Here is a 14443-nt window from a genome sequence, read left to right as displayed (position 1 = left end):
ATGCATACAACTTTCGAAATAACTCTAAAAAAGCACATGAATATGAAAAATGTAGGAATAGTATAGGAATGGACAAGCAAAACGAAGGATTAAAAACACAGGAATTCTGTAAACTTGGTTGTTTGGTTCAAAATATGAAAAATACCGGATTTTTAACAGACATGGTCAAATCAAAGTCAAGCAACATGAGAGAGTATAATTAGGATGTTATTATGCCATTGGATACATCAGTCTTCTTCATGTGTAGGAATTTAAAGAGATCCAAGTGGATTGTAAAATTTCTGTGATTTTCCTTTGAAACAGAGATCAAAGAAAATTATCCTGCATTTTTTCCTTTGCTTGATTCCTTTGAACCTAATGGATGAATAGTGCTACCGTAGGAAAATTTCATATTCCTATGTTATTCCTCCATTTTTCCTTTGAAGCAAACAACCCATTTCAAGTTGAGGTTCTCAGATACATGTATATGCAACTCGAATGGAAAACAACAATAGTACACTTTACCTTCAACAGAAAGATACAAGGAATGGTACAAGATGAGTAGCATAGGTATACATGGTAGCTAGTACTTATAAGCATAAATAAACCTGTAGGCAGCTAGACCTGAGTAAAAGATAGATGGTTCCAGGGAGCACTCTGATTTGCATCCTATGTCATCAATGGTATGAATATGATCTCTGATTTCCGGGGAACAGTGGTCAGTATCACTGATGCAAAAAAACAAAAAACAAAAAAAGAACTGGACCACTGGCGCTTGCAGAAGAAATGTTCTTTCCTTTTTCCCTTTTGCTCGGTGACATCTATTAGAATTTCTTCACTTGCACCTGGGTTCCTTGCTTCGTGCTAGATTCGAGCATGGCTTCTAGAACGGCAACGTCACGAGCACCTTCGGCATAAGAACTGCGGGGTTCAGCCTTGTGATCTCCGTCCTGCATGAGCAAGCAGCCCTGATTAAATCCTAGCATGCTTTTACGCATCCAGTGGAATCTGGGCAAGTGTCCTTGGTTTTACGCACACAATTCCAACTCATGCAAGCTCTAACCAGATGTTCTATGGAAGTGTACTTTGATGATGAGACAATATATTTTCATTATGATAATCAGTGATCTTGTACACGCCTAGAATGGACCAGCAATACAATCAGGTGTTTTATTCTAAAATCAGTCATGACTGGTGATGTGTTTTAGTTTTCCAAATAAAAGACCTCACCACAGCCTTTCTGACCTCTGGTTTACAAATGAAACAGCCAGCCACGGCAATGCATTTTTATCAGAAGGAAATCCCGAATATCTTCATCAGTGACCCATGATGTATTGCGAGAAATATAAACTGAAATGGCTTAGTACCACATACTTTGCTAGCCTGCACGATGTCATGGACAAATGCCTTCAGTTCTTCATGCACACCGCTAAATGGATAAAATGTTTTCTGGCACTGCCCATTTTCACTTGTAAATAGCACCTGCAAATGCATAACATGGTTGATAAGTATTTTGTTAATTGTACTGCTTCTCATCGCCATATAGAGCCTTTGGACAAGAAATGTTTGCATCTTTACAAACGAGAGGCTAGATGCCTAAGCTAATATATGTATATATTTATATGTGTGGTGCAGGACGAGGCACGGGAGAGAGATCGGGCCCATGGGAGCAGCGCATTTGAGCTAGGTCCCTTAGGATTCCAAGGCGGCACTCGTTTAGGTAATGGCCGTGGTAGGGTGTGTTTCTTGATGTTTTGGATAGTCCACACCTTAGTGTTGTAAAAAGGCAAACTCTCTCTTCTTTAAATGCAATGATGCATATCTTTTGCAAATTCTAGGGGGCAATCTGCTTCTGCAGCATCATGCCTGAACAAAAATTAGTTACGTCAGTGTTATTCAGAGACCGTGTCCAGAACCAAAGAGAATTGGACACCCGAATCCGAGTCAGTTTCTGACACAAGTATCCTTGTCTGAGTAACATTAATCAGAGTCAGATTCGAACACCTACATCTTCGTACAAGCAACACTGTTGCTTATAACAATGCACTGTGGTCACTAAGACATTACCAACTTTGTGGAAGCAAATAGGAAAAGAGAAGGGGGCCTCAGGGTGTGGATATTGTGTGACTTACTCGCTGCATAAACAATAGAAAGCAGGTTGGCATTTCATCTGGCACTTGCAGAGAAAGTGTTATTTACCTGGTAGCCATGCTTCCCACTATCAATTCCACGTTCAACTTGCACTGTTCCTTTTGTTCCATCAACCCGCCATAATATCTGTATCAGGATTCAGGACCAATGTAGAAAAAAATAAGGCAGTGAATGATGGATAATATAATATGCATAAAGAACATTGTGACACTAGTATTTGCAATAAGACTTAGTTTAACCTTCGGGGATCTCGAATTTACTGCAAATACCAAGACCCCAGCACATCCATTTTCTAGTTGGCTGCATACAAATATCAAATGTCTGTAAATCCTGAAATTTTACCATTTTTCAAAATTTACTTTGTATTTTCAGAACTTACAAAAGAGAACATATGTTGTCAGGCGGTGGTAAAGCCGTATCCACATGACGGGAGATAGATGATACCGTTGTTATTTCTGAACCAACAAGCTGTTACAGAAGAGCTCATATCTTAACAGGAAAACAGAGTAAGACACTGAAAACACATGAATACACCCTTGCAACCCACTTGGATGAAAGCATTACTAGTCTACACAAATCACAAGTATCACGTGTCAAATCAGATATATTTCCTTTTTGGAAAACTTGTTGTGTAATTTGGAGGTAATATTTCCCATATCTATGTGAAGAATCTCAAATCCCACAGATGATAATGGAAAGTGCCAGGGCTGCTCAGCTCTTTCTTAAAAGCAACATAGGAGATGTACCATTCTTAGTCCTGCAATGAAGTGTACGCCCATGTCCAGTATAAAGCCACCCTGCAATGTAAAGTTGTCAAAATAAGGACTGAGGGCAGACGTATCAAGTTCATTGAAATAAATAGGTGTGATGGCAAACAAAGTGATTTTTCCGTAGTGATTCCTAATTTGCGGAACTCGGAGAGAAATAAAACCGCAGACATGTAGTAATTACAAGGGACAACTGTAAGCGTTTGGATACTTCAAAACTGAACAAGCAGAATGATCTAGCTATTGCAGACTTGCAGACATACATGAAACTGCAATCCAATGACAACAGCAAGATCCCAGTAAGTTAAGGTGACCAAATATAAGCCACCACCACTTCTAATGATATGCACCAAAACATACAAGCAAATAGAGTTATAAACTATTCGCAAACAAAAAAATAGAGTTATGAACTTATTTATTAACTAGTTGAATCAACTCTAACCAAAAAAACATGCAATTTACTTAAACATTGTATTGAATTCACTAGGCTTCAAAAGTATAGATCAACAAGAGGTGCGTATAGCATTGCCCTTTTATGCAACATCTGACTGTATTATATTTAGTAAACTTATATTACTCGCACGTGCCTGTGTTCGTAAGCTGAAAGGCGAACCATTCCCAACCATTGTTTAGTTCACAAAATTAAGATATAGCTTCGTAATTGAAGTGATAGGTATGATAAGGGAAACTGCAGATAAAGCATATTTCACTGGAAAAATTAAACGTTTGCTACTTGACTCCTTACCAGAAAATTTCGTCTCCAGGAGCTGTTGAAGTATGGGTTTGAGCTGTTCATTGATCCTTCAACAATAACTTGGATGTTCATCATCTCACCAATGTCACTCATCAACTTGTTTGACTGTTGATATGATCTAGAGTTTACCGAAATAAACTACCAATATGAAACGGAACACTAGCGTTGCAAAAGTTTACCTCCACAAATGCAGGTTCAAATCTGTAGTTTTCTGCAAGAGCCCAAATCGGCTTATATGGCAACTGGTTCGGAAATGAGTTGTAGACTGACAATGCAGTTTCTGCTTCAGCCGTCGCTGCGGTGTTTGGAGAAAGCTGATCAGATACATATTCATCGTATCTATGGTACTCATGAAAGATATAATGAGAAGTTACAGATACTTACATCCAGAGGCAGGTTTCTCTTCACAGCACCAGAAAATACATCATGCAAATAGTGAGAACAACAATTAGGAAATCTCATATAAGCTTCAGTATTTTGGCATCATCTACTACTACGTAATGAGATAACCAAGAGGAAGATATCCTTTTTACTGTCGCTGCCAGTCATCTATCTCAAATCAGGCACTGTTGCTTATTTTCCAGCTTACCTTGAATCACATGCTTTCCTGCCTTGAGCATCTTCAAGGAAAGCTCTACCTGCATATTTGGACAACAAGAGAACATTTATAAGCAGGTTCTGGGTTCGCAGTCCAGCACCGTATCACCTCTTTATAAAAGTGGGCAGCAAAGTAAAATTCACGAAATACACATATTGGCTAAACACAGAAAGTGAGAAAAGGAACACTTGGTGAAATGCAGAATCCCCAGGAAATAGCTGTCACAACCAAGGCATTTAGAGGAATTTTCCATGACCACAGACCTGGACTTGCCCAGCAAGAACAACGGCGACACCCAGGATTGAACGGTCTCCCATTATCTCCTCCAGCCCCGCATCGCCCCATTTACACTCGATGTCAGGCGCAAAATCGCGCGCAAGCTCCGCGGCAGCCTCCGCAGATTCCTGAACAATGGTGGCACAAAAACATACACACTTAATCATGGATTAGTTTGCAGTAGTGATCTCGGTCAGCTGTGCAGGAACATTACAAGTGAATTTCCCTGTAGCTATCTCGCGGAAACGAGGTGGGCGATCTCGCGGAGCCTGACCTGGGTGCGGCTCCAGATGGCCTTGACGACGACGAGGTGGGCGATCTCGCGCAGCCTGGGGATGTACTGCGTGCGCGCGAAGATGCCCGCGCCGACCACCGCGATCCGGGGAAGCTCGCCTTCCCCAGCCATTCCTCCTAGTTATTGGTCTCCTCGTTGAAGTGTACTAGAACTGAAGCGAAAGAGAACGGCAGGAAAGCAGACTGCCTCTGAATCAGATCTGACGACGAGGCCCTCCCAGTTCCCCGCGTCTGTGTTTTTCTAGGACGATATTTTTTTCGTGGCCAACCCTGATGAAGGAGCTTGCGAGAGGCCACGCGATCGAAAACCAGTGTACGTTTCATTTAACATCTTAGACAACAAAAATCTTCGGCTAAATATTGTGGATGCACAGCATGTTCACGTGACAAAAAGAATCCACGTTACTCCCTCCGCCTCATGAAATTTGTCTCTGTTTGGTTGCACTGAATTGAGGCTCGGAATTGGAATTGAGGTCCAAATAGTCGAATTCCGTTGTTTGGTTGCGCTCGGTATTGGATCCTGGAATCGTCGGACCAATTCCGAGGGGCACCCCCGCGCGGCTAACTTACCTGGGTACCAATTCAGAGGGTCAGACCTCTGTATTGGCTCTGAATTGGAGAGCCGAGGAACGCTTCGCTCATGCCCGCCTCGCTCCTGCCCGCGCACGACCCGACGGAGAGCTTGCGGAGGTTAACGGCGGAGGTGAGCGCGTCGAGGACCAGGGTCGCCGACGCTCTCGGCGCGGCGGTCGCACTTGAGCGCGAGGTTGGAGACGGCGGAGAAGCGGTCGAGGATCCCGGGGGCCGCGGCGAGGAGCAGGGCCCGCGCGTCGAGGGCGAGGCGGAGGCGCGAGGCGGCCTCGGCGGCGAGCCAGCGGCGACACACGAGGGAGCAGCGCTTGCGGTCGCCGGAGCCGAGCAGGCCAAAGACGACGGCCAGGAGCTCCTCGGGGAGGTCGGCGGTGTAGCCCTGGGTCGACGCCACCGACGAAGGTGGCACTGCTGCCTCCCGATCCAGATCCAACTCATTTTTTCTAGATATTTTTCTGTTTTTTTTTTGTTCATCTCGAAATAAAATATGTTATGTGACAAATATTATTGAAACATTCGGATGTACATGTTTATTTTCATTCATATTACACAATATATATTGTTCAAAGTAAAAAAAAAATCAATTCCACACAATGTGCATCCAAACAGGTTTTAGAATTCCATTGTTCTTTCGATTCTGCAAACAAATGCCATGCGCATCCAAACAACAATTATGGTATTCCATTGAATTGGTTGATTTGGTATTCCCAATTCAATTCGGAGCTCAATTCAGTGCATCCAAACACAGCATAAAGTTTTTTCAAAATTTAGATGTATGTACTACATGTGAATTTAGATAACTCCCTGAGACAACTTTCATGGGATGTAGTTTTCTTTCATTTGCCCTTTATGTCTCTTGGAGACAATTTGACATGAGAACGACACTCCTTCCCACGTGTTTTTTTGGATTGCCGGAATAGAAATAATTCAGCAGGTCTCTCACGTCAGTTCAGAATCTCTAAGATTACATATGCTCCTCAATAAATGTAACATACAGTTATATCCGGGACTAAAAATGACTTTCCCTGAACTGAAACTAGTAGTGTCTACACTCATAGCTGCAAGCTACAACAGCCTGATAAATCGTCTCAACTACAATGGGAAAATGTACACTGCATTTTCATACATTGTTGTCAATCAACCTGAGAACAGACGGGGCGTGCAGATTCCACCCTCTCAGCCTCATGGGATGAACCGAAACAAGAAAGTAGGGCTCTTGAGGTCCATGAACTTGTAAGACCCTTCCAGCGAGTTCAGATAGAGTGCTTCCCGAGGCTCGTTGCTTACACCGCTCTGCATGGCGTACTCCAGTGCCATCTCATAGTCAACCTGGTGGTTTCATGTTGGAGCAAACAATATCAGCTTTGTGGTAACAAATCAGAACTGGTCATGGAAAGGTGCAAGACTATGGACATTGTTGTAGAATAGAGCACAAAGGAAACTATATGATACATCTTGCTTTGACTGATGGTCATGTTAGAGTGTTGCTTTCTCCTTACCTGCTCAACGTGCTGAGTTAAGCAATCTCTAAAAGTCATCTCTGTCACCTCCTCCGAATTTATTTTCTCAAGGAGTTCCTCGTCTTCCTTGTCATACCGTGGCCTCTTGGGGGGAGACTCGTCTGCAATTTCCCCCAGTGTTTCCATAATTGTCCTTGCCACATCGGGAATGTATCTACAAACAAGAAATCATCAGAATAAGACCTTGTCTGATTCGGGATTATCTAGCATCAGCATGGCAAATCATGTTAATAAATCAGTTTTCAAATATCAACCTGAATATTGCTTAATATTAATGAAAGACAGTTTTAGTCCCCTAATTTTTCAAAGTGGACCTATATTTCTGCGATGCATCTGTTATTAGCCAACTTCAACATTCAACTGGCACTACGGAAAATGTATGATTCGGCAATTTCACTGATTCAAAACATAGCCATAGCAAAAATACAAACAGCCTGACATCTACACCAATAAAAGATATCACCAGATCCACCAAGAGGAGTTACTTGTTCAGGTTTCTTTTCCTGTCCTGCTGTTCACGAGCCTGAAGTTTCTTCACTATCTTTGACTTCAGTTGGAGACAGCACTGCTTAAGGGCTGACTGAAGGTGCAAGAAAATTGATCGGATGAGTAGATGACCATACAATAACAGTAAATAAGGAAACTGCGTATGTACCTTTACAGCCTCTGCTATCTCAGTTATATCATCTCCAATATATTCTTTTCCTGTACCTTTAAAAGGTATCTTTGTACTGACAATGCTCACAAAGACACCAATCTTGTCCTGCTGCTGATTAATTTTGTACAAGCCCCAACTAAAGAAAGATGAAAGATAAGAGTAATGGAAGAGATAAACATCTGAAGTACAACACAAGTAGTACTACCAGAAAAACTTACTTTATCCTTTTTTGAGCAGTTCTTGTGATGACGTCCGCACCTTGTTCAAAAAGAAGTGGTATGCGGTTTGCAAACCTAAAAATATTTAAACCCTGAACAGTATACATATATATGAGAATTTCGATCATCAGTACAAGGAAATTGTTAAAGCATGAATCTTGTCAGCAAGGAAAACACTGATAATGGAAAGGTTCTTCCCTATTAAACTGCAGCTTGGGGTGTGGTATTAACACAGTTAACAAATAATAGGTTTAGTCATAGAATTAAATATTTATCCACTAATTAGTAAATGGAACGTTTCAGGTGTATCTTTAAAATGCAGGTAGCTTTTTGTGTACAACATGGGCCACTCCAATGTCAACTAATGGCCACACATTTTGTGCTCTTGCTGGCTGCAAATTCATAAGAGTGTACTTTTTCTATTAAAATATGGACGAAAAGTCCTTTTGGATCATGGGGACCAGTGCTCTCAATGTATTAAAAATTTCGAAAATTATATTTATATATTTCAAAAAATAATGTAACAAAATTCTAAAAGTAGCTAATGATGTATTCCACTAACGTATAAAAATCTCAATTACAAATGTTTTGTTTTCTGAGCTATACAAAAATGACAAAGTCCGAATTTTTTTGGAGATTTGAATCACTATACTCAGATCCACATATTTGTTATTTTCGTGCAACCCAAAATACAAATTATTCCCACGTTTGTGGGATACAATACTGACTACATCATGAAAAGGGATCACTGGTGCTCATGTGCACCAAATCTCTGTCCAAACATGGATCACTATTTGTTGCACAACAGGCATTTATATGAGTTTGACTAATAAATCTGATAATACACTTAAAAGAATCAGATAGAAAGAGCATCGGCAGAATCTAACATGGACATTCATATAAAATAAGAGAACTGATGGAAGAAACTACTATCAATTTTGATATTTACAATATCTGTGATCACAAACTGTAGGCAGCTAGAAAAAACAAAGCTGTTCAATGCTGGGTATATAGGGACATAGGAGGAGAGAGCAGAGTCTTGACTGGGAAAGGAAAATACAGAACAAGGAGGAGAAAAATAGTAGGGGTGAGAGCCAAGCAGATCGTGGGGAGGAACAGATATGTGGCATCCTCCCTGTTAGGAGAGAGAGAGGGGGGGAGGTGGGTGCATAGATATAGATTGGGCTATGGTACTACATTGTTTCTTGCATGAACTGAAATAGATTGACATCTCCCTTCTATAGACAGGATTCCATATAACATAATAAACACATAATAAACTAACCAATCCACCTGTGACAGAACCACATCATCTTATGGAAGCCACTCCATCACAAAAACTAGTTCTCGCTCTAAAAGGAACACTGTAACAGAACCTATTGAAATAAAACTACCTCGTCCTGAACTTTGTCGTTATGGCTGCTGCTAAGAGCATCTCCAGTAGATACCGCAAATGCCCGAAACAGAAAAGGCGTTTGCGGTGGGTGTAATGCATCACGTGTTCGCAGGTCGAAAAACGTCGCAGCAGAACAGATATGCAAAACAAGAACTGCAAATCGAGAAAACAAACACGAACTGCTAATTCATGCCATATTTTTGAAAGATCGTCGCTTACATATCATAATTTACACGCATAGCAGTCAGCGGGTCAGATTTAGGGTATCCCGCATCCAGTTTTGCGATGCAGACCGCAATGCTGTGTCTATTCGGGCCGTTTTTTGGCCCAAAACGCAAATAAAATGCAGACTGGGTCATTTGCGGTATCTGCAAGAGATGCTCTAAGGTATGTAGTTCCTCCTTTACCCAGACCACAACAAAAGGAGCAACAAAGAACATGTTTCCAGAATCTTCTTTAAAGATGACAGGCAGAAAATACTCCTTGGGAAATACAAAATAGTAGTTTCTTACTTGTTTAACATCTTTTCCACCAATGCTTATTCCAGCTTCAACAATAAATGGATGCCCTTCAAAAACCTGAGGGCTAAACAGAGGGTAGCCTTATGGCAGTAAGATACTTAAACTGAAAATAAGATATAATCATCATCTCGGACATTCTCTGGTTAAATGCTATACCTGCTTGCATGTGTTGCAACCAGATCGGGGTGTAGCTCTTTTATGATACCTAGACGTAAATTGTATTCACCTGCAGGACTAAGACACTACAGAATTGGTTGATTTCTATACTGTGATCAATAATTGCATATTTGTGGAAGATATACTAGTCAATAAGCAGCAAATAAGTGATAAGAAAATCAAGGTGAGAGCTGAAAAGGGATACATACATCGCCACTGGGATCATCAAACTTAGCCTGCCGAAATAACTGATGTATCCGCACTAATTGTTGTGATGTAAGGCTGTTGACTGTCGTTTTTGCACTAAAATCAGGCCCCATCTCCCCTGTCAAAACAAAAAATTGTGATAAGCAAAAAAAAAAAAATCGGTAAAGAAGTAACAACCGCAGGTACATAACAAAGTATGTAATGCAAATACCACTATATATATTTAACCCAGCAGACGGGTTTTACACAATCAATGGTTTGACTGGAAGAAGAGTATATGGAAATTAGCAACACATGAACATAAGTCAAACTCAAACCATGTATAAAGCAAAAACATATGCAATTGCTACAGATATTCTTACTTGAAAATCCCCAAATTATATCACTGTATGAACCACAGAAATGAGATATTGATTAATTAATTTGATTTTCAACTCAGTAACTCACCGATTAAACGGTCAGCATGTGCTTTGCTTATATTCACAAAGTCATGTTGCAGGAACTGCAAAAGGTTCGGCTTAGTGGTATCAGTAATTAAGCGCTTTATCAGCAGTAAATCGACAGCAGATGGGTGATGCTTTGTTAGGAGTGGAACGGGAGGCATAACATCTGTCCTTCGTGCAAATTTTATCTTCAAATTTTTTCTGCAAGACCCAGAGTGTTATGAAAAAAAAAATCAGAAGATTGTCAATTTAGCAATTAGCAGAACACAAATCACTAGAGAAGAAAATTCATACTCTGCTGTATCAGAGAGAAATCTAAATAGGAATTGAGCATATGGAGTGATGACAGCCATCTGTCGCATGTAATGTAGTATCCTTGACTGCAAGAAATAAATTGTAAATTCTACTTGATAGTAATAGTTTAATATTTCAATTTTTCAAAAGAAAAGGGAATCCTACTCACACGATGAGTTGTCCAATTTCCCTCAATAATAACTTGAATCTCTGCCCCATGCCAGTGATCATTGTTCTCATGTTTCTCGTGTAAATGAATATGAGGGACATTTCTGAGTAGCGTTTACCACTATTAGTCATGAACTAATGATAAACTGCAGAGGTTAACATATTGACTTGCATGAAGATAAACAATAATGACCAGCCATTCACTGTGTTGCACAGCATTAACCAAGAAGCTGCACTTACTTGTGAATGTCTATGTCAAGTCGACAGAACGAAATGTAATTTTGGTCTTTCATCGATGACTTAATATCAATAGGAAGACCCGTACTCATCTTTGACCATATAAGTGCCTGTTTAATACACGTAAATTAAATTAGACAGAACAGGCAACAGAGGGTCCTAACTCCTAACTGTAAACATGTTAATAGCTACAGAGTAACAGAATACAATAATCATCTATCAGAATGTCCATAACATGTCAAATGTTCAAATCAGCTTAACATGGCTAGTTACTACAACTGACAGGCGAAATGTCACAAACATCTTGTATTCATGGGACAGCCTAACCATCAGAACGCGAGTTTACAAGCGTAAAACACAATCATACATGCGGTCACTGTTAAAGGTTAAACAAGAATTTAGTGAGAAAAAGGATAACCGTCCTAACAAAAATGTTGATTTTTCATCTTAGGATCATATCTCTAGAATGTCTATACAGGAATGTAAGGAAACGGGTCATGAAAGGCAGCACAAGACAATGGATGTCTCCATGCTAATTGCTACCAACCATACTGCATGGTTGCCCACTTTCACTAACCAATATAAACATGAAAATAGTCAGCTACGAACCGAAAGAAGGAAAACAAGTCCTAAACTTTGTTAAGAGAAGGGCACGACTCAAATAAATGTTTGAATAACTCTGTTTCTTTCAAAGGAATGGACGGGATAGATTCTAATGAGATGGCCTTTCGTGCCAAACTAAATAAAGTTTCCTAACTAATTGTGTGAAGAAATTTTACCATTTTAGCACCAAGTCCAAATTTCCCGCGTGTTTGCCTCAAACCATACTTCGTGCCCGATAGCACTGCACCGAAAATTCAATAATACCAGTGATCTTGCACAGCATGTACTATACCTCCTTCAGTGCTTTAATCTTAAACAAATCAGTCGAAAAAAATCCTATTGAAAGCTTACCTCTGCCAAACATGTTTGGGATATCTTCATGTGACATGCCTCGGCCATTATCCTACACCCACAAAAACATTCAAGATTAGAAGTTCACAAGATAGATTTTCGTCACAAAAACAAAGTCACTATGGACAATACCTTGCAAGTCACTCTGAAAAACGAAGCCTCACCCCGACCTTTTCCGCGAGCAGCTGGAGCGTCCTTAACTTTCTTCCCAAGAGCAGCATTTTTAGCTTGTGTTTCTTGGAAACGTGCTTCTTTGGCTAGGCGTTTCTACGTATCCAAAAGTTTTACGGTACTATCAGAATAAAAGGTGGATAATCCAGAGATAAAAGGGTGTAATCTAGCTGGTGATTTGTGAAGTACACAACCGCTCTCAGCGGACTCAATAAGTACCCAAACCTTGTTCAGCTAATAATGGTCCAACTAATAAAATTTGCAAAGTGATAATATACCTCACGAGCCTTAGCTGATTCAAAATCATCATAGAGTGCTGCATCAACACGCTCTCGATCAACCAGTCCTATCATTGTGTTGAATTTGCTCCTAGTGATCTCTTCTCTGGCAAAACAGAAAGAACCCATATTGTTCTTTGACAGCGTCAAGGGAAAAAAAAGTACCCAATAACACAAATGGCGTTGAAAATCACTTACATCGTAATTTCTATATCAGGGAGCTCGGAGATGGACTCGGCCGAATCAAGGGCATTCTCAACTAGCTCCCGCATCGTGGTGTACAGAGATTTTCCAGGCTGTCAAGTATTGTAAGTCAGGGAAATGAGTTTGCTGATCCCTAACAGAAGTCCCTCCAAAACGCTATATCTGCTTCTCCATCACTTTCTAATTGGTAATTTCATTCTTATGCATAATCCACTTCTAATGTCCCTTCGGGGACATCCGATAATCCACTTCTAATTTGTGAACAGATTGTGCCTGGTCCAGAGGCAAAAATAAATGGGACGGCGTCTATCTAAGCCTCACAAACGCCTGGATGCGAATCAGTACTACTACTAAAACAGAGAGTTAAGGAGCTGCTCACATTGTCAAACCCAGCGATGTTTTTGTTTTCCGCGAAGAACTCAGCTGGCGATTCTGCAGCAAAGAAGTGGATAAGTAAGCTTGCGATTCAAGTTAGTGCAAGACCGATGACGAATGTTCGAGGTCCCGGGAGCTTACTCTGCTTGAGGAGGCTGCTCTCCTTGGCCTTGGGCGACCCCTTGGAGGCGGCCTTCCCTTTTCCCGTCGCCTTCCCCTTGGTGGCCGCCGCAGAGGGCTTCTTCTTACTGCCGCCGGCGCTGGCTCCGCCGTCGCCGGCGTCGTCCATGGCGAGGTGGGCCCTGCGAGATCGGGATGGTGAGCTAGGGTTTGGAGTTTGGGGAGGCGGGGAGAATTGGGAAGTGAGGGGAGGGTCCAACGGCGGGGTCTGCACTGCCCACGAACTCCACAAAGTTGATCCTGCTGGTCCATGAAGGAATGGACGGCCCAGATTAACTACAGTGCAAAGTTTAGAAGATTCATAATTGGCGGGCGCCAAGGAGCTTTTTCTGCTTTGCCAAAATATTCGGTTCAATCGCTCTTTGATGTTCGTTATCCGCCCAAAACGCAAGGCTCTTGTCAGTTGTCACCAATTAATCAAAGTAAGAGCATCTCTAGGGGGTACCGGCTACCGGCTTTCTTGTATTGCAAAAGCTCTTTGCGGCAAACCGCAAACCTGTTGTGGACCGCCGAAACAAATCCGGCAATGCTCCATTGCTCATTACGAAATATCCAATATTACAAATTTACTGGATTTGCTCCATTTTTTATTTTGGATAAATACTTCGACACGAATGATAACAATTCTTAAACTAGACGTACAAATGATGAAATCAAATGCGATGATAAACTCGAATACTACCATAAACTAGAATACTAGTTGTTGTAACCACCGGTGTCAAGTTCAGTATCAACTATGTTCTTCACTTATCGTAATATCTTATCCCTTGCAATTTTCAAGCACTCTCTCGTCTCCTCATCCATTCCACTCGGATCCATAAAAATGATCCGATCCTCAAATAATTTGATGCTCTTGAATCTAATCCTCAACATCTACCGCATCATGTTGATTCAAAATACACAACCGAAAACAAAAAAAAAGCAATCTAACACTAACACACATTCCAATATTAGGGCAAAAATAACTTGTCAAAGGATTCCGCGGGCACGAGAGAGGAACGAGCGGTGATGGAAGGCGAGGGCGGTGCGATGTTGTACCCATCAGCGAGTGGC

At 41.1% G+C, this 14443-nt stretch overlaps 2 protein-coding genes across 2 annotated transcripts; both read right to left on the bottom strand.

Moving 5' to 3' along the window:
• Positions 1-478: 478 nt before the first annotated feature.
• On the bottom strand, positions 479-5030 carry LOC127300530 (dehydrogenase FPY6). Its single transcript, XM_051330658.2, has 12 exons — positions 4800-5030; positions 4513-4653; positions 4241-4289; positions 4036-4053; positions 3831-3946; positions 3643-3756; positions 2877-2927; positions 2510-2598; positions 2370-2430; positions 2179-2256; positions 1354-1461; positions 479-929 (listed from the first exon to the last, which is right to left on the bottom strand). The coding sequence occupies exons 1-12, from the start codon at positions 4929-4931 to the stop codon at positions 804-806; spliced, it is 1083 nt and encodes a 360-aa protein (XP_051186618.1). The 5' UTR covers positions 4932-5030; the 3' UTR covers positions 479-803.
• Positions 5031-6358: 1328 nt separating this feature from the next.
• On the bottom strand, positions 6359-13582 carry LOC127300529 (DNA topoisomerase 6 subunit B). The gene is made up of 19 exons (XM_051330657.1): positions 13352-13582; positions 13215-13267; positions 12830-12927; positions 12632-12737; positions 12315-12449; positions 12183-12234; positions 12008-12072; positions 11232-11338; positions 10993-11095; positions 10824-10909; positions 10534-10730; positions 10089-10204; positions 9880-9965; positions 9715-9787; positions 7807-7898; positions 7586-7724; positions 7416-7510; positions 6910-7084; positions 6359-6739 (listed from the first exon to the last, which is right to left on the bottom strand). Exons 1-19 carry the CDS (start codon positions 13497-13499, stop codon positions 6593-6595), a joined length of 2073 nt encoding a protein of 690 aa, XP_051186617.1. The 5' UTR covers positions 13500-13582; the 3' UTR covers positions 6359-6592.
• Positions 13583-14443: the final 861 nt, after the last annotated feature.

The sequence above is a fragment of the Lolium perenne genome, chromosome 5 (assembly GCF_019359855.2).
Source record: "Lolium perenne isolate Kyuss_39 chromosome 5, Kyuss_2.0, whole genome shotgun sequence".
Taxonomy (NCBI): domain Eukaryota; kingdom Viridiplantae; phylum Streptophyta; class Magnoliopsida; order Poales; family Poaceae; genus Lolium; species Lolium perenne.
The sequence above is the reverse complement of the archived record's forward strand: the minus strand, read 5'-3'. Positions and strand labels throughout refer to the sequence as shown.

Excerpts from the sequence above, each read along its gene's own strand:
- LOC127300530 (XM_051330658.2), bottom strand. The coding sequence starts at position 4,931 with ATGGCTGGGGAAGGCGAGCTTCCCCGGATCGCGGTGGTCGGCGCGGGC. Across the intron at positions 4,654-4,799 it reads CCATCTGGAGCCGCACCCAG|GAATCTGCGGAGGCTGCCGC; the intron begins GTCAGGCTCCGC and ends ACCATTGTTCAG. Across the intron at positions 2,257-2,369 it reads TAAATTCGAGATCCCCGAAG|ATATTATGGCGGGTTGATGG; the intron begins GTTAAACTAAGT and ends ATCCTGATACAG.
- LOC127300529 (XM_051330657.1), bottom strand. The coding sequence starts at position 13,499 with ATGGACGACGCCGGCGACGGCGGAGCCAGCGCCGGCGGCAGTAAGAAG. Across the intron at positions 10,731-10,823 it reads TTTCTCTCTGATACAGCAGA|AAAAAATTTGAAGATAAAAT; the intron begins GTATGAATTTTC and ends TGGGTCTTGCAG. Across the intron at positions 7,725-7,806 it reads ACTGCTCAAAAAAGGATAAA|TTGGGGCTTGTACAAAATTA; the intron begins GTAAGTTTTTCT and ends ATCTTTCTTTAG.